The sequence below is a fragment of the Tursiops truncatus genome, chromosome X (genome assembly GCF_011762595.2).
Source record: "Tursiops truncatus isolate mTurTru1 chromosome X, mTurTru1.mat.Y, whole genome shotgun sequence".
In the NCBI taxonomy this organism is placed as follows: domain Eukaryota; kingdom Metazoa; phylum Chordata; class Mammalia; order Artiodactyla; family Delphinidae; genus Tursiops; species Tursiops truncatus.
In genome coordinates, this window is record NC_047055.1 from 115466337 (window position 1) to 115484710 (window position 18374).

Below are 18374 nucleotides of genomic sequence, written 5' to 3' on the forward strand. Positions count from 1 at the left end.
GATTTCTCCCCAAGAAAGAAAAGCTTGTGTGGCAGGTGAGCAAAGGGGACAGACTGGCCTGCAGCTTGGCCCTCAACCTCTTCTGTGAGGCCTGCCAGCTAGGGATGGTTTTCGCATTGATTTTTTTTAAAGAAATATTTTTTAAGCATTTTAGTGAGTCAGTCAGTCAGTCGCACTGCACATTCCCTGACCAGTGATTGAACCTGGGCCCCAGGCAGTGAAAGCGTAGAGTCCTAACCACTGGCCAGCCAGGGAATTCTCTACATTGATTTTTAAAGGTTGTTTGTTGTTTAGGAAGAAACAACCACAGTAATCCTAAAATACTTACTTGCTGACTTACAGGAAAAGTTTGCCAACTCCTTCGTATATTTGACTATATGTGCTTAAATACTTTTTGTTCACCATCAAATAAGGTCTTTTCCTATGTGCCCCTGTGTACATACCTACTCTCCTGCTGTTGAGATAGGCACACCCTGCAATGTGCTAAGAGCACCCAAACTGAAGAAATCCAGTCCTTGTAGATTTTTGAAGCTCTGACAGCAACTACACTGTAGAGTTTTCCTAGTTCTCTATTTTAGAGGTTAAAAAAAGGGTCTGGCTACATAAAACTCGTCTTCTGTCACCCAATCTGAGTGGCTGGTGCCCCATCTTCTTTCTTGAATCATACAATAATGAAACTATTTTTTAAGGCACAAGGAACAGTATCTACAACTGTCTTTGCACTTGATCGGCATTAAGGTCACATGGGCAACAAAAGAATACACAGAAGCTGTTAAGTTTATCATACATATTTACTTAATCTATACAGAATTGAGTAGATAAAATCAGATTCACATTAGTGAAAAATCTCTACAAAATGTCTTTGAAAAGCAAAACAAGACTGCCTCTTAACAATTCGTATCCTCATGAAAGACGTGGGCTGTAAAAATAAAGCAGTGTGTTTAGCACAAACTAGAAGATATCTGCATCATTTTTTCACAGTTATTTCCATCTACAGTCTGAAAGAGGTAGATTTTTCTGCAACACCTGAGAATTGAATTGACAACCAGGTGTAGTAAAGGCAGTTGCATACATAACTAAAAAATACTGGTCTCAAGACCAAGAAATGTACTCCTACAAGTCTGAGGATGAAATGGTCCATTAGCCAAGACCCAAGTTTTCTCTACTCCTTGGAGTCTCCTGCCACTATAAATAATATACATCAAGATTCCATGATGGTGCAGCAAATGCAGTTGAAGCAAATTTGACATTTCAATCTTTCCTGGGCCAGCCTTAGTAGCATTACAGTGTTCTAGAATGTGGTAGAAACAGGGTGTGCTACAAAGCCACAACACTGGGCTGGCGAGGTGATTGCTTTAGGAGCGTGTCCTTCTCAGAGGGTCCCGTTTGTATTTATTCACAGGGTAATGGAAGGAGAGATTCTGAAAGGATACCAAATGCACCCCAGAGAGAATCCATGTCCTTTAAACACCATGAGAGCATCTAGCTAAAAATACACAGTAAGCCAAAAGCAGCAGGCCAAGTACTGTAAATCATGTCGCTTTACAAAGCCCTTGAAAACACGCAACAGGTCCGTTACAATCTTCCACACAGGACAAGCACCACAAAGAAACGTGGCGGGCTACACAAATGGCTTAAGATGGTAAGAGCTGTACATCCAGCAGAGCGCTTGTGAAATGGGATCATTAGTACCAATTTTACAGTAGAGTGTGTTTCTGATGTATACCTGCATTTCCTCTCAGGGAAATGAGTCCAATATTTCATTTAGTAACCGAAGGGGGTATCTATAAAAGGCTGCTGGAGGAGGATGTGTTTGTTTTTGCTTCCGACTCATTTGCACAGTAATTAGATAACCAACTTTGTGGGTTTCTTTTCCTTCACTGTCTGGCCCTTTGATTAACATGACTGATGGCGGAAGCTTAGATATAATCCGCCACTCCAGGCGCTGTTGCCTATCTATTGGACAGTTTTCAATTCTTCAACCCAGTTTAGACCATGAACGTGACAGGACAAATAAAACTTTAACAAAGAGAAAAACCCTTTTAACTGGACAGAAGGGAGTTTATTCGGTCCAGTAAGCAATATAAGAAGTGTCAGTTTGATAGTTTTGCTCAGTGGAATGTGCTAACATCAGTTCTAATAGAGCCTTTTTATTTCATAAAGTATTTCAATGCAAATTATACCAGGGACAAAGTCAAAACTCTCATCAGTGCAGCCTGGCTAATGATGTGTATAAACTCGACCACATGTGACACTGTGAAGAACAAAGGAAGTTAGAGAGCAAATCCAAAAGTGATGTGCTGCATTTCCGAAGTCCCCCATTCCAAGTGTAGACACCTTGATAATACTGGTTTTTACTAAAAAAAAAAAAAAAAAAAACCCCAAAAAAACACTAAGAAAAGGGGCAGAAACAGACTGAAAGCATAAGTAATAAATAGATCCTGGCTACTCTCTGCCAAGTTTCCTCAAAGTTAATGCTGGTTCCAGTCTTTGTTTTAGAAATGGAATCAGTTTCATTCAGTTAGCATGATCATAATTAAAATTCCCTTTAAAAAACCCTGGAGAACGGTGCTGTTTGGACTGTCGGAACAGTTGGACACCAACTTTCAAGCAGCCAGAAGGTAGTGGAGGGACTTCCGCTTAAGGAAAGCTACACATGATTTTATCCTCATCGCCTTACACTGACTGACAAAGGACTGTCAGTGGCAGCCCTCCGTGGGAAGTGGAGGATGCGCACGCAAACCAACCACCAGGCTCCCCACACAGCGGGCATCCAGGTGGTCCAAATTCAGATCCTGAAAACAGTGGTGGGACTGTTTTTAATCACATAAACGTTAGCCCTGTCTCTCCAAGGATTTGCCTGTATATACTACTTTGTTTAAAAGTTACACCTTTATGTACATATTCTGCCAAAACCAAGTCTAGGCTTGCAGCCACCTCAATTTGTCAAGTGATATAAATATCAAAAAGCTAATTTGAATCAAATATGCTATGCTTGTTTCTGACCCAAGCCTAGAGTTTTATTTTTACTTGGCATTTAAAATGGGCTATTAGACAAATATCTAATCACCTTGATATTTTTCTTTGAGTAATATTAATTGCGGGAGGGGCAGGATGTTTAAACGAGTATTGTTTTCACATCAGGAACCATTATCAGGGACTTCCCTGGCGGTCCAGTGGTTAGGACTGGTTCAATTCCTCGTCAGGGAACGAAGATCCCACAAGCCGCGGGGCGGGGGTGGGGAACCGTTATCAGAACAAAGTTCCCTTGTAATGGTCAGCCCTGGTGAGTGACATTTTAATTCGGACAATTCTGTGCAAGCAGCAGGGGAGAGGGAGAAAGGCAATGAGCACATGCATTCCGATGAAGGGGAAAGAGGCAGATGTGCAACACAGCTGAGGAAAATGTAGAGAGAAACTATTCAAACCTGCCAAGCAGCCTCCTGTACCACATAAGTCCAGTAGTTCTAAGAAAATACAGATATGGTAGAAAAAGTAAGAAAATTTTCACCACAAAACCAAGTTACTACTAACAGAGAAAGTTATACACAAAATAGAGCTCTCGATACAGTGATCATACTTGATCTCAGTCAACTGACTCGATGCTGGGCCCGGCACCCAGGGACTCGGCCTCCGGGCTGACACGGGCAGTGCTTTGCCAGGCGGCGCTGGGCTCCTCGGCAGAAGCCGGGGCAGCGCAGGGCTGGGCCCTGGGCGGCGCTGGGCCCCCGCCCGCCGCCCTCCCCGAGACCTGTTCCTTCAGCACCTCGACCTTCTCACTGAGCTCGTTCCTCTCCGTCTGCAGGGCCCGGCACAGCTTCTCCAGCCGTTCCAGTTTTATGTGAAAGGCCTTGTACTCTTTATCTCGCACAGTTTTCTGCAAAGAGGAAAAAGCAGGATTTATGTAACCCAACTGAATACAAGTTAGGTTACCGGATACAACAAATTTAAGTCTTTTGAGCCACTTGTTGGGTCACCTCTTGAACATGTTCAGTTTCTTCAACACCTCCCAACGTCCCGCCACCTGCCTTCTGCACACATAGCTACAGACACCAATTAACGTGGTTCTGGGGTGACAAAATGAAATTCCCCGTCATGTTTCTTAAAAAGAACCAAAGCTGGGCTTCCCTGGTGGCGCAGTGGTTGAGAGTCCGCCTGCCGATGCAGGGAAGACGGGTTCGTGCCCCGGTCCGGGAAGATCCCACACGCCGCAGAGCGGCTGGGCCCGTGAGCCATGGCCGCTGACCCTGCGCGCCCGGAGCCTGTGCTCCACAGCGGGAGAGGCCACAACAGTGAGAGGCCCGCGTACCGCAAAAAAAAAAAAAAAAAAAAAAAGACCAAAGCCCACTTTTAAAAGCATTTTGTATTGATGAATTACTAAGGAAATTGAAGATACTCACCACCAAAGACTAGCGGATAAAAAATGAAGGGCCTGCTTAAAAAAGAGGAGGACTCATCTTATTTCCACCTAGATTTCTCTTGTTTTTACCAATCCTCAGATGAGAACAGGATTTAAGGTGTGATATTTAGTGTTTGCAAACAGTACATCTCAGCTTCGTAAGACTGGCAAAAAGTACTATGCTACCTTTTCAGAAAGAGTAAGTCGAGGTGGAGAGAGAGGCACCCGAGTCAGTGGCCTGTGCTGGCCAGGTGGGCACCTGGTCGGAAGGCAGATTCCCCGACCCTCAGCCCCAGACCCAGTCAATCAAACGCCGGCTGAGCGGTGGGAAAGCCCACGTCACCTGGGACTCTAGCTGCGACTCCTGCCGGGACAGATCCCACTCAGCAGCTCTGGCCAGAGCCCTCGGCTAGGACGGCAGTGTCACAAGGCACGTCCCCCTGCCCTGTCAGCTACCTGAACATCATGAGCCCGCGGGAAACCACCTCACCTCTTCAGCCATTTGCAGAAGTGCTTTGTTATTGTTTTCCCATTTGGTCCGCCATATTATCGTTTCTTTTTCCAGTTTTTTAATTTTCTTTGTCATCTGCGAATCGACACAATTGCAAATTTAAATTCAAGGTTCCCTTATCTCTACAGCCCGCCCCACCCCCTGACCCTGCGCATACTAGTTCTCAGTTTAATATCGAGGATACCGCCTGCCTTATCACAGGCAGGAAAAAGAACCAGACGCCAAAAAATTGGTTTGCTTGAGGGAGAAAGAATTCAGTGGGAGTATAAACGAAGAAGAAGAAGGAAAAAAAAAGCTAAAAAGGTAGAAACACTGATCTGTATCGACCAATCAAAATACGTAGTTACTGTTCTGGGCGTGGTTGTCTTTAAATAATTTGATCTCCAAGGACATCGAGCTTTGTGAAAAGGGTGTGGGGTGGGGCTGGGAGGTATCACCTGAAGCAAGTAAAGACACCGCTTTACGGCTAGCAACAAATTGTATTTAATAGAGGAGTTAACTTTAATAAAGACAACTGTGAGGGCCTAGAGATCACTAGCTACATGGGGTACTACTGAGGGCAAAGTGACTAAACATGATGCCACTGGAGGATCAGAAGAGATGAAATGAAGACAGTACAGTAAAAACATGAACTCATCCAAGTAGCAATCATGCTTAAAATAGCTTCTTATATAAATTCCCCTTTAGGCAATACTCCACTAAAAATAGGCAAATACCTTTTCCATTTCCTGCCGGAAGGTTGTAAACAGTTCATTACTTTTTGCCATGGTAGTCTGGAATTCTTCAAACTTATCCATATAAAGAGAAAGCTACAGAAAACAAGTATAAAAAATTCAGAGTTCTAGGTAAATGATTTAAAATCCCAAACACTTTCAAAAAGAACATAATATGGTTAAACGTTACCTGTTATAAGCGACAGAAATAAGAACAAATGCACAGCCAATCCTCGACCCCAGACATCAATGGCTGCAGTTCTAAGAACCCACTGGAATGCACTGAAACTTAGGAAGTTATGTTAACCTCACCATCTTTAGATGAAACTGTTTAAAATGTACAAATATTAGCTCCATTCCGCCAATTATAATAAAAACTGAAGTATGTGGAATAGCTATAAATTTCATACAATTAATCCTTTATGAACTACCTCCTCTCCTTATATTTGAAAAATTGTCCTTGGAAAAAGATCATTCTCTTAGAATACCACCTGCACAGTTCCTAGCTTGAAATCAGGGATATCTCTTTTCTTAATGTAGGCAGGAAAATGAAACAGAAGCCAAAGGATTGGTGTGGTTAGGGGAGAAAGAATTCAGTGGGAGTATAGTTAAGAGAAAAAAGCTGAAAGAAGTAGAAACAGCAATTTTTCTTTTAACTCCCACCCTTAAGGAATTTTTATTCTAGCTGGGAAAATAAGGCACTAACCGATAAGGCAAGCAGAATTTAGAACACAGAGTCACCTTCTCCCCCAGGACAGGAATTAACAGAAGCCAGGGGTGGGGGGAGGCGCGGTAGGGGTCAGAATAGAATAGTTAGGGAAGCTCCTTGTGGCTGAGGCCCAAGCTAGGTCTCAAGGGCAGGCTGAATTATTTCATTTCAGACAAGGTGGGAACCCTGAGAGCCCACCTAATGTAACTGCATTATTTCAGGATGAGGAAACAGGCCTGGAGGAATAAAGTGCTTTGCTCAAGATCACACAGCACATATAAAGAAAGCGGAGAAGAAAAGATCACCAGCGGCCAAGAAACAGCGTCAGCGATGCCTGTCCACCTTCAGCAGTGCTGTGTGCGGAGCATAAAGAGAAACCAAGACCAGGGCGGGAGGGGAGATGCCCTGGGAGGGAGCGGAGCAGCCGGTGGAAAGATGGGAGGCCAGCTCCGCTGTGTGGGAAGGAGACGCGGACCAAAAGCGACGCTACCAATGGCAACAGGCCAGGCGAAGCTACCATAAGACAGCCAAAGCACGCCCCCAGGAGGGGGAGGCTGAAGGCCGGGACCAACAGAAATTTCAGGGTGAAGAGAATAGCGCAGAGGATTTCCAAGCAGAGCAGTCCATAGAGGGGCACATGGTGACAGAGCCGCCAGGGCCGCTGGCCTGGGGTCGGAACAGCGGTGAGGCTCGGGCAGACTGGTGGAGCAGTTCCAGCACCTGAGGGAGATTAGAAGTTATGGCAGTCTTAGCATGGTCTGTTTTTATCAAAGACAGAACATCCAGGTGGACTGTCCCGTCAGAGTTCAACGCTGGCCCCCTCTGGGCAATGAGTAAGTGGCAACTACCATCTTGGACTTAAGGGCCTAGATTACAAAATTGGTCAAAACACACCAATAAGACTAAGGTCATCAACAAAGCCCGGAAACGGACATGGTGGGCAAGAGCAGAGAATGAGATGGACTCTTGGGAAGAACAGCACATTTGGGGAGCAGGAAAAGGAAGAGGCGGCAGCAAAGGAAACAAATTAACGATCAGATAACATGACTCAGGGCGACACAGATCACAGACAAGAGAAGCTGCACTGCTAACAGTACAACAGAACTGGAGCCGCCTGTGAACTCGGTAGAAGGGCCCTCTGGGGCCCTGCATTAAAGTCCATCTTCCAAAGCTATCTATAGACTTTTTATACGTTTTCCACATTGATTCTCTTCTCCATTTATGTGGACAACTGAATTTATAGGGCTAGTAAGGGGTTCAAAGTTTCCTAGAAGCATTCTAGCACAATAACTTATGGTGGAAAGTTCAAAAGACTTCTTCAGTTTTCACTCTAAGTTAGGCTAGCTTTATAGGAAACGAGTGTCACCACGCTGTAAAACGCACCCAAAGACAAACAGCACTCAAGAAATGTGTTCATACAGATTCAGGCCAGTCTGCATTTTAGAACTAATCTAGAGTCCTTACATTTAAAAAACTTGTTACATAATAAACTTTCAAAATGAGTAATACATTTTTTCATCAAAATGTAATCTACTTTTCTGAGAAAGGGTGAATTGTAGGTACAAATGCCTAATTTCACCTGTCTGTGAAGACATGGGAAGTCCTTCCTGTACCTCTTCTTTGAGTGGGGAGGCATCTGCTACCCTTACTCCATACAAGGCACCACAGAGAAAGACTGCATTAGAACAAACCTAAGGGGTCTGGACTGAAAAGCAGGGAGGCAACGAAGAAAAGCCTAGGCCTAGACAGCTTCATGGGTGAATTCTACCAAACACTGAAAGAAGAACAAACACCAATTCTTATCAAACTCTTCCCAAAAAGTGAAGAGAAGGGAATACTCCTGAACTCATTCTACAAGGCCAGCATTGCCCTGATACCAAAGCCAGATAAGACAGTACAGGCCAGATAAGAAAACTACAAGGATGGTTCAACATAGGCAAATCAATAAATGTGACACACCACGTTAATACAATAGCATGAAAGACAAAAATCGTATGATCTAATAGATGCAGAAAATGCATGTGGTAAAATTCAACATAAATTCATGATAAAAATGCTTAACAGGGAATCCCTGGTGGTCCAGTGGTTAGGAATCTGCGCTTTCACTGCCAAGGGCACGGATTCAATCCCTGGTCAGGGAACTAAGATCCCACAAGCCGCGTAGTGCAGCCAAGACGAAACAAAACAAAACAAACAAAAAAACGCTCAACAAACTGGGTACAAGGAAGGAACATACTTAATATAATAAAGGCCATATATGACAGAGCCACAGCTAACATCACACTCAAGTCAGTTGAAGGCTGAAAGCTTTCCCTCTAAGATCAGGAACAAGACAGGATGCCCACTCTCACCACTTCTATTCAACACAATAGTGAAATTCCTAGCCTGAGCAATTAAACAAGAAATAAACAGCATCCAAAGCAGAAAGGAATAAGCAAAACTGTCTGTTTGCTGATGACATGATCTTATATATAGAAAATCCTGAAGACCCCACAAAAAAATGGTAGAATAAATTCAGTAAGGTTTCGGGATACAAAATCAACATACAGAAATCAGTTATGTTTCTATACACTAACAACAAAGTATCTGAAAAAGGAATAAACAGAAATAAATAAAATAATCCTATTTTCTATAGCATTAAAAAAATACTTAGGAATACATTTAACCAACGAAATGAAAAATCTATACACTGAAAACTGTAAGACATTGATGAAAGAAATTGAAGACAAAAATAAGTGGAAAGGTACCCTGTGTTCATGGATCAGAAGAGTAAATATTGTTAACAATGTTCACACTAGCCAAAGCCCTATCAAAACTCCAATGGCATTTGCCATAGAAATAGAACAAATAACCCTAGAATGTGTATGGAACCACAGAAACAAACAAACAGAACAAAATAGCCAAAGCAATCTTGAGAAAACAAAGCTAGAGGTATTACACTCCCTGATTTCAAGCTTCATTACAAAGCTATAGTAACCAAAACAATATACTATGGGCATTAAAAGCAGAGACAGACCAACGGGGTCAGAACTGAGAGCCCCCCAAAAAAACCCACACAGGGACTTCCCTGGTGGCGCAGTGCTTAAGAATCTGCCTGCCAAGGCAGGGGACATGGGTTTAAGCCCTGGTCCGGGAAGATCCCACATACTGCGGAGCAACTAAGCCCGTGTGCCACAACTACTGAGCCCATGTGCCACAACTACTGAAGCCCACGCGCCTAGAGCCCATGCTCTGCAACAAGAGAAGCCACCGTGATGAGAGGCCTGCACAACACAATCAAGAGTAGCCCCTGCTCACCCCAACTAGAGAAAGCCTGCGCACAGCAACGAAGACCCAACACAGCCAAAAAATAAATAAATAAATTTGAAACAAAACAAAACAAAAATAAACCCACACAAATATGGTCAATAATATTTGACAATATTTGACAATAATATTCTTGGCTCAAGTATTTGAGCCAAGAATACTCAATGGGGAAAGGAAAGTATCTTCAATAAAAGGTGTTGGGAAAACTGGATAACCACATGCAGAGGAATGAAACTGGACTGCTATCTTGTACCAGTCACAAAAATTAACTTGAAATAGGTTAAGGACTTAAACAGGAGATATGAAACTGTAAAACTCCTAGAAGAAAACATAGGTTAAAAAGATCCTTGACAGTGGTCTTGGCAATGAATTTTTGGATATGACAACAAAAGCACAAGCAACAAAAGCAAAAATCAGCACGTGGGACTACATCAAACTAAAAAGCTTCTGCACAAAAAACAATCAACAGAATGAAAAGGCAGTCTACGGAATGGGAGAAAATATCTACAAACCATATATATCTGATAAAGGGTTAATATCCAAAATATATAAGGAACTCATACAACTCAATAGCAAAAAATAAATTAAAAAAATTTTTTAAATCTTAATTTAAAAACCAGCTTGAATAGACATTTTTCCAAAGACATACAAATGGCCAACAAGTACATGAAAAGGTGCTCAGCATCACTAGTCATCAAGGAAATACAAATCAAAACCACAGTAAGATATCACCTCACACCTGTTAACAAATGCTGGAGCGGGTGTGGAGAAAAGGGAACCTTGTGCACTGTCAGTGGAATTGTAAACTGCTGCAGCCACTATGGAAAACAGTATAAAGACTCCTCAAAAAATTAAAAATAGAACCACCATATGATTCAGAAATTCCACTTCTGGGTATATATCCAAAAGAAATGAAAACAGGATCTCAAAGAGATATCAGCACTCCCATGTTCATTGCAGCATTATTCACAATAGCCAAGGTATGGAAGAAACCTAAGTGTCCATCAACATATAACTGGATAAAGAAAATGTGGTGTATATACACAATGGAATATTATTCAGCCATAAGAAAGAAGAAAATCTTACAATTTGTGACACAGTGGATGGGCTTTGAGGGCATTATGCTAAGTGAAATAAGTGAGACACAGAAAGACAAATACTAAATACCGTATGATAATCACTTACCTGTAGAATCTAAAAAAGCCAAACTCAAAGAAACAGAGTAGAATGGTGGTTGCCAGAGGTGGAGGGCGGGGAGAAAGGGGAAGATGTTGGTCAAAGGGTACAAACTTTCAATCAGAAGATGAATAAGTTCCAGGGATCTCATGTACAGCATGGTGGCTATAGTGAACAATATTGTACAGGGGAAGAAGGGAGGGAGGGAGGAAGGAAAGTTGGGGGCCCGCATTAAGGTGGCCACCACCTCCGTACTCTACCTGGGAGTGGAAATGCATGATCAATAGGTAGTTTTTTAAAATAGGTTACAGGCTCATAGCACAAAATTTTAAAGATTTTACGTTACACTATATGAAAATGCCATTTTGTAGGTCAAATAAGTATCAGCAATTTCATATGGTTCAACCTCACAAAAAAGAACTAAAATCTGAAGATTTATCAGTTTTTCTTTAGTAGGAAATTAGCTGACACACATGGGAACAGACAGAGAAAGGGAGGAAATACGTGTGATACTGGAAGGAGGACCTGCACATAGCGGGACAAACTGTCCCTTCTGCCTGATTCCTGGGACCGAGTGCTAAAACCAGGAAAGTCCTAGGCAAATCAGGATGAGGTGGTCACCCTAAATGAAGATGGAAACTCCAAGAGGGACGTGTGATCTACTCTCAGGTCTGCTGGGAACAAGCAAAATCATCTTAGAGGAGGTTCAAGGTATGTATCAAATGAACCATAGATTTTTTTCTTACAAATTCTACTACCCCTGCCGTCAAGTTACCTGCTGTTTTAGTTGTACTTCTTGTTGTTTCATTTGTTCATATTTGTGTCTTGATTCCGTTGCTTCTTTTAATAACTAGAAGACAGAAACATTCTGGCAAAATACTAATAGTCATTACAAATATGACTACAACGTCCAACGACCAGATAGTTAGGCTTAACCCTTCCACTCATTATTTTAGCAAGAACCACGACTCTATGAATGAAACATTCTGTCACATCAATTGCTAATTACCTGTATCTTTGATCTGTTCCATTGTTAACACTTAGGAATGTAGGAATACTCTTTTATTGCTTAGAAGAAGTACCCAGGAGGCCTAATAATAGGTTTACAAAACTCAGGGTTAAACTGTTGTCTTTTAGATGAAAATAATGAGAAGTCTAGTATTGAGCAGAAAACATGGCTGAGAATCTCGACATTATCTGGGTCATTTAGAAAGCCCCTCTGGGACGTCCCTGGCGGTCCAGTGGTTAAGACTGCGCTTCCACTGCAGGGGGCACAGGTTCGATCCCTGGTCAGGGAACTAAGATCCCGCATGCTATGTGGTGTGGCCAAAAAAGAAAAAAAAATTAGAAAGCCCCTCTGCTCCATGAGAGGCAAGATGAGGCACTGTATGGAGCAAAACAATGAAATCAGGAACCTGGTTTCTGATCACATTTTTTTTAAAGCTGGGGGTGGGGGTAGGGGTGGTGATGGGATGGGAGCTTTAATTTATATACTTGAGTTTAAGAAAATTATGTAGTGAAATTGCATAGTAGGCAGCTGTGAAATTCAGTCCCTGAAGTAAAATGTCACACTTAGTCCAGTAGGTTTTGAAAAGTCCTTAAAACCAACCAGAAATAGATGTATCGTATGTATTTATTTAAATATGTGTATCATATTTCTATTCTAACTTGGGAAATGACAACTGTCTCTTCAGTTATGCATGGGACGGCGCTGTCAGTTCACATGGAACGACCACGGTGTATGAAAAATGTCTCTCTCTTAACCCTAGACTCACACTCAGAGTGACATGTTCACATCACGAGGGCCACTCAGGACCCGAGTCTTCAGACCTGGCTCGCCTCAGGGCCTAGGTTACTTAAGTGAAATCTGCATGGGACCGTCCTCATTATCATAACCACTTCTGACTTTTTTTTTTTTTTTTTGGTTAAGCAGGTAAAGTTAAATTTGCATGTGTTAAATATACAAACCCAATGACATTCCACTGTATTCACAATTACTGACAGGCCATATAATCTGAGCACACATTCTGAGAATAATGCTGAGTGATTAGGATGTAGAGAATTCTGTTAAAGTTTTTCAGAAAATTATACCAGAGTAAACAAATAAGTTTCCCTAGTTTCAAGTTACTTGTTTGAAATAAACTGTAACAGTATGAAGGACACCCATGTTTGGTAAGCTTGCTATTAAATCGAATCCCCAAATTTAATGTGTTAAATACTGCTATAATTCTTAAACTTGGTGGCCATTATCTAAAAAGTGAAATAAATATTCTAAGCACAGAAAAGTCCTATCAGTGCAGGTCTTTGCAGTAACTTGGTCTAATCTCTCCAGTGTATCTTCTGTATATAAAGTTAAATAGAAAGAAAAAGCTAATGTTTTCTAACACACACATGCCCTTCACAATCTAGAGAAAAAAACAATTAGCACAACCCAGTGCTAATTTAAATGTAGAATAAGTTTAAATGTTTTAAATGGCTTTGGTTACAATTTTGGCAATCATTTCTTTTTTTAAGAAATTGCAAACTTACAAACTCTCTCTCTCTTTGATGCTTCTCATCAGCTTCTTTTATCAGCTGTGTCGTCTGCTGCAGTTTGGCGTCCACAAGCTGCTGCTGCAGTTCCTTGTGTTTGAATACTTTATCAATGTGCTGCGGGGAACGTAAAATTTCTTCCGTCACTTAATGAAATAAGGGACAGGATGACGAGGAAACACGACACAAGTTACAAGACCTCACTCATGAGGCTGCTTTTCCTGCTAATACCACCGGGGCTAATACCAGCAAGGTGCCTGTCTGCATGCTGTGCTGGCAGAAGCCTGTGTCGGCATCCCTCCCTCCGGAGATGGCCCAGCAGCACCTCAGCAGCCGGCCTCATACTATTTCTGCCGTAAGGTGAAAATGAAGCTCAAATTGTATCAAGAAAAAGACGGCTACGGAGATCAAACTGTTAAACCCATAATACATCATACACATAATTACTGGGTATTTTTTTCTCCCCATTAAATTTTCCCAAATCTCTCAATTGGAGGCAGCATGCTGTGATGGGAGGAATGGCCCCAGTCGAATTCTCCCCCTTGCTGAACGTCAGTCCCCTCACCTGTGGGGGGCAGCCACACCCACACTGCAGCACTGTAAAGGCCAACGCAACGGCTATACTATGTAAGGTGCTCGGTGCCTGGCACTTATCAGATAAATTTGATAAAAGGTCATTATGATTTCCAAGTGAAATTATTAAGTGGTTGTTTATGTACAATAAAGTCATCAGAACATCCCTCCCTGACCAAGGAAGGAACATTCAATAATACTCAAACTGAATAAGGCTCACAGGTAATGTGGTTTCAACATACATAGCTTTCAAATTTTCTGCATCTATAATGTGGCACATTAAACTACAAAACTAAAACAATAATTTAAGAAAAGTGAGGGCTTTATAATCTAATAGAAAATTTATTCTCTAGGACAAAAAAAGTTTCTTCAACAAACACACTGTAAGAATAAAAAAGAGAGAAAAGGAAATGTTTATGTTAGAGACTTGACACACGTCAGCCAGTGAAGCAGACGGGCTTTATCTGGATGATTCAAATAGGTGTTTTCTTTTTTTAAAAAAAACGGGGAGACAATCGGAAAAATGTAAACGATGACTAGATTTTAATATTAAATAATTACTGCTAATTTTTCAGGTATGAAAATGGTATTGTGGTCACATCTAAAAATGAATCCTTAGTCTTTGTGAGGTACACCCTCAAATATATATGAATGGACTGATACCTTGGATTTGCTTCAAAATAACCCAGGGGAAAGTGATGGGAATATAGTTGAAACTGTGGTTTCATTTGCTAAAACCAGGTGATACAGTCTCTACTTTCTTCGTTTATAATTTTCCATAATAATAAGGGGGGAAAAGGTAAGCAAAAAGCATCGAGAGTGATAAAAAGAAAATCTTTAAAAAAACTAACAGTTTTTAAAGGGCTATATGGAAAACTAAATTAATATAAAGTTTGCCTTGAAAACTGGATAAAATAACCCACAGAGATGCCACAATCTTTTTTTTTTTTAAATCAGCTATTTTAAGCTACCTCTATAAGGGATACAACACACATAAGAGAACATTTTACTAACTTAAAAGGCAGGGAATGTGTCATTTAAAGAACCTAACCCTTTGTTCCTGCCCATCTGACCTCTAAAAGGGAGGAACTTTAAAAAAGCACATGATCGCCTACTTGCATTTAATCTAGACACCACGCCCAGACTTCCCAACTGGCTTGTAGAACTAAGTCTTAGTTGGAGGCCAGTGACCAAGATGAGGTGCCACAGACCCTTCCAGTAAACTTTTTACTTCAATTGGGTGTATAAGGGTTTAGAAATAGGTTCGGTTTTCTCCCAAATACTATAAAACCTCCACTAAAAAAAAATATCTGAAACACAGGCATAATGGAATGATAGTGTAGACCATACAGATTATCATAGACGTCTAAAATACAGTGTAGTTTGGGGCCAGGTATTTACTCACTTTTAGTCTAGACAAGGGGAAAATCTATGCTAAAATTACAATCTTCCAGAATCACATGGAAGATGAGTAGTGCTTAACACTGTCTCCAAGAAATCGCCTCACGCACCCAAATCCACTGACTTCCAGGCCATCGAGTATGGTCCCCACGAGTCCTGCGAGGGAAGGCCAGACTTCCACCATGCAGACACAAGGGTTCTAAAACACCCTGGAGGAAGAAGGTTCTAAAACACCCTGAAGGAAGAGCTTTAGTGAATGCTTTTGGTTCGTAGTGAGGGGACACACCAGCTGCCCTACCTCCTCCCTCAGTGCGTACTGCTCGATGAGCTTCTTCAGCTTTTCGCCCAGCTCGACGTTCTCCTGGCGGAGCTTGGCGTTGTGTATGTCGTGTTGCTCCAGCTGTGCCTGGATTTCATTCAAAGTGATTTGGAAGTGTGCAGTGGCCTCTTTCCGTCTTTCTTCCTCCTCTCGTGCCTGCTGCATATTTTCTTCCTTATTATCCAAAACAATTTCTGTTAATCGTACAGACCTATAAGATGGCACAGACGCCCACAAAAGACACTACTGCCATGTGGGTTCACTGCTTGCTGCCCTGAAGTGGTGCTTCTGAACTAGAATTCCTTCCCTTTATTTAGGACCGGAAGGCTCTCGTTTGAAAGCAAGCAGCTTCTCCTAGGTAGATAATCAGAGAGGCGCCGCCTGCCCTGCTCTACAGTAAGCGCTCTGTGATCACACTGAGAGATGAGGAAGGAGTCTTGCCAGGCAGCTAGCCCCCTCCACGCGGGTTTCCCAAATACCCTCCCCCCTGGCTAGTCCTGCAGGGCAGCATCTGAAATCAGCCGGAAGAGGGCGATCCCTTGCTGCCCTTCACTTTCTGAGTCGCACCTTCTACTCCCTAGATGGCAAGGGACAAAAGGAATCTGCATCTTAAAAGCTTAGTCCCAACTCTTGCTCAGATCCAAGTGCTAAGAGACCTTTAGGTGTCTAGTGTCTAAAGCATTACCAGTCCAATCAAAGTGTGGACTTGCTATGGGGAAAAAATACCACTCAGTTTCGTGAACACCGAAATCCAAGGATTCAAAAGCAAAGAAAACCTAACGGCTCCCACATCAGGTCAAGATCCATTTCCTGAGGGCTCCTATGTTCTAGGGCCTTGGGTGCCTGCCATGGTGGGGGAGTCTCACGAGCAATGCGGCTCAGTCAAAATCACACCACAACTGCACATGAGGACAGGCCCACCCCTGTGTCTCTGCCTTCTTCCCTTCTTCCTCTGTTGGTACCAACTAACTTTTGGATACCCGCTGCTTTGTCTTTTAATCAGCCGAGGAATAAGCGCTCTTCTAAAAGTACTTGGCAATGGGGAACTGGGATGGACAAGCGTGGCCGGTGATATAACCAACGAACAGCCCTTGAGGAGCTCAGTGGGGCCTTTCCCTTCCCTCAAGTCTGCTCCTACTCGGCTTCTCATTTCATGTCCACTTTTCACACGTGCTAATGAACGACCTCAGTGCTCAGCAGGAAACTGCAAATTTGAGCTTCCTAAGCCATGGCTCCTAGTGGGAAAGCTGTGGTCTAAACATCAATCTCATCTAGATTCCCCACGAGCAAGTATGAGCAAGTATGAGGTGCGTTAAGAAGCACAAGGCCAAGCAAAACAGAACGGTGGCATCCCTGTCTCCAAGGAGAGACACGGATTTAGTTCAAATAGGTACACAGCGACTATAAATCAAGCTAAGCCAGGCCCTCCTGAAAAACAGAAAACGGAACCAGACTTCCCTGGTGCTGCAGTGATTAAGAATCCACCTGCCAATGCAGGGGAGAGTGTTTGAGCCCTGGTCCGGGAAGATCCCACATGCCGCGGAGCAATTAAGCCCGTGCGCCACAACTACTGAGCCTGAGCTCTAGAGTCCTTGAGCCACAACCACTGAGGCCATAAGCCACAACTACTGAAGCCCGCACGCCTAGAGCCCGTGCTCCACAACGAGAAGCCCATGCACTGCAACAAAGAGTAGCCCCTGCTCGCCGCAACTAGAGAAAGCCCGCGCACAGCAATGAAGATCCAGCACAGCTAAAAATAAATTTTAAAAAATTAAAAAAGAAAAACAAAAGGAACCAACTCACCTTTAACGTCTTATTGTGACGCTGAAGTTCCCTGCAAAGAGACTCGAGTTTGCTTCTTGCCAAGATAGCCTTGCTGTGTTCACTCTGCAAATGAACTTTCTCTTTCACGATCTGGGCTTGCTTCTTCTGCAGAATCTTCATTTGCTTCTGAACGTTCCTGCTCTCCTCCAGCTAAAAGTAATAAGCACTTTACATTTAGGAAATACAGCGAAAACCTTTGAGTTATGGCTGGAAGAATTACAATAAGAACTAAGGAATACATTTCCAAAAACCCACAGTATTGTAGTGTAATATTTTATTTTAACTGTTTCATGCCATGCTGCCCTGCCAACCTTCTCTTTTCCCATTATGATAGGAAAGTAAGCAAATGATTTAGGGTAGGAAAAAAACAATCTTAATCTCTTTATTTATTTATTAAAAACAAAAAAAAATGACGTTTTGGACTTTTTAGGAATCAACACCAGAAAGTTTTACTTTCTTGAAAAACACACTCAAGCTACTTTATTGAAACAATCCTCCAAATCAGAACTCAATAAGCAGCACTCAGTTCTTTGCAAGTGAGGGGGGCGCACTGCAACTATAGGTCTGGAGCAAATGCGTCTGTTTCAAGGTTACACCAACACTAACAGATAAGATGGCAGCCTTACTGACCTGTTAACTGGAGAAGAAAAGGATGCTGAGTCACTATTTCAAGAGCAAGAGCGACACCTTGTGGCCTCTCAAAACATACCACACATCCTTACAGGCGAGATGCTTATAGCTATTAAAAACACCTTTACGGAAATCCCTCCCCCCCCCCAGAAAATAATTCTGTTTTTGTAAAATACTCTCGTAAAATAACCTTACTCAGGACCGTGGGCTGCAGGATCTGGACACCCTATCAGTAACTCCACCGAGGGCTGGAACTCCCCCCGCCCTCCCCAGATTCAAGG

The 18374-nt window shown here is 42.5% G+C and overlaps 1 protein-coding gene across 1 annotated transcript in view; it reads right to left on the reverse strand.

The window, feature by feature from the left end:
- Positions 1-772: 772 nt before the first annotated feature.
- The window catches only part of TXLNG (taxilin gamma), a 52465-nt gene continuing 34863 nt past the window's right edge, over positions 773-18374 (reverse strand). Inside the window, exons 4-10 of the mRNA XM_019925637.3 lie at positions 17443-17613; positions 15619-15813; positions 13344-13463; positions 11590-11664; positions 5627-5719; positions 4890-4985; positions 773-3877 (exon numbers count right to left, since the gene is read on the reverse strand). Of these exons, the coding sequence (XP_019781196.1) occupies positions 3587-3877; positions 4890-4985; positions 5627-5719; positions 11590-11664; positions 13344-13463; positions 15619-15813; positions 17443-17613 (1041 nt within the window). The 3' untranslated portion in view covers positions 773-3586. The remainder of the gene's footprint in view (positions 3878-4889; positions 4986-5626; positions 5720-11589; positions 11665-13343; positions 13464-15618; positions 15814-17442; positions 17614-18374) is intronic.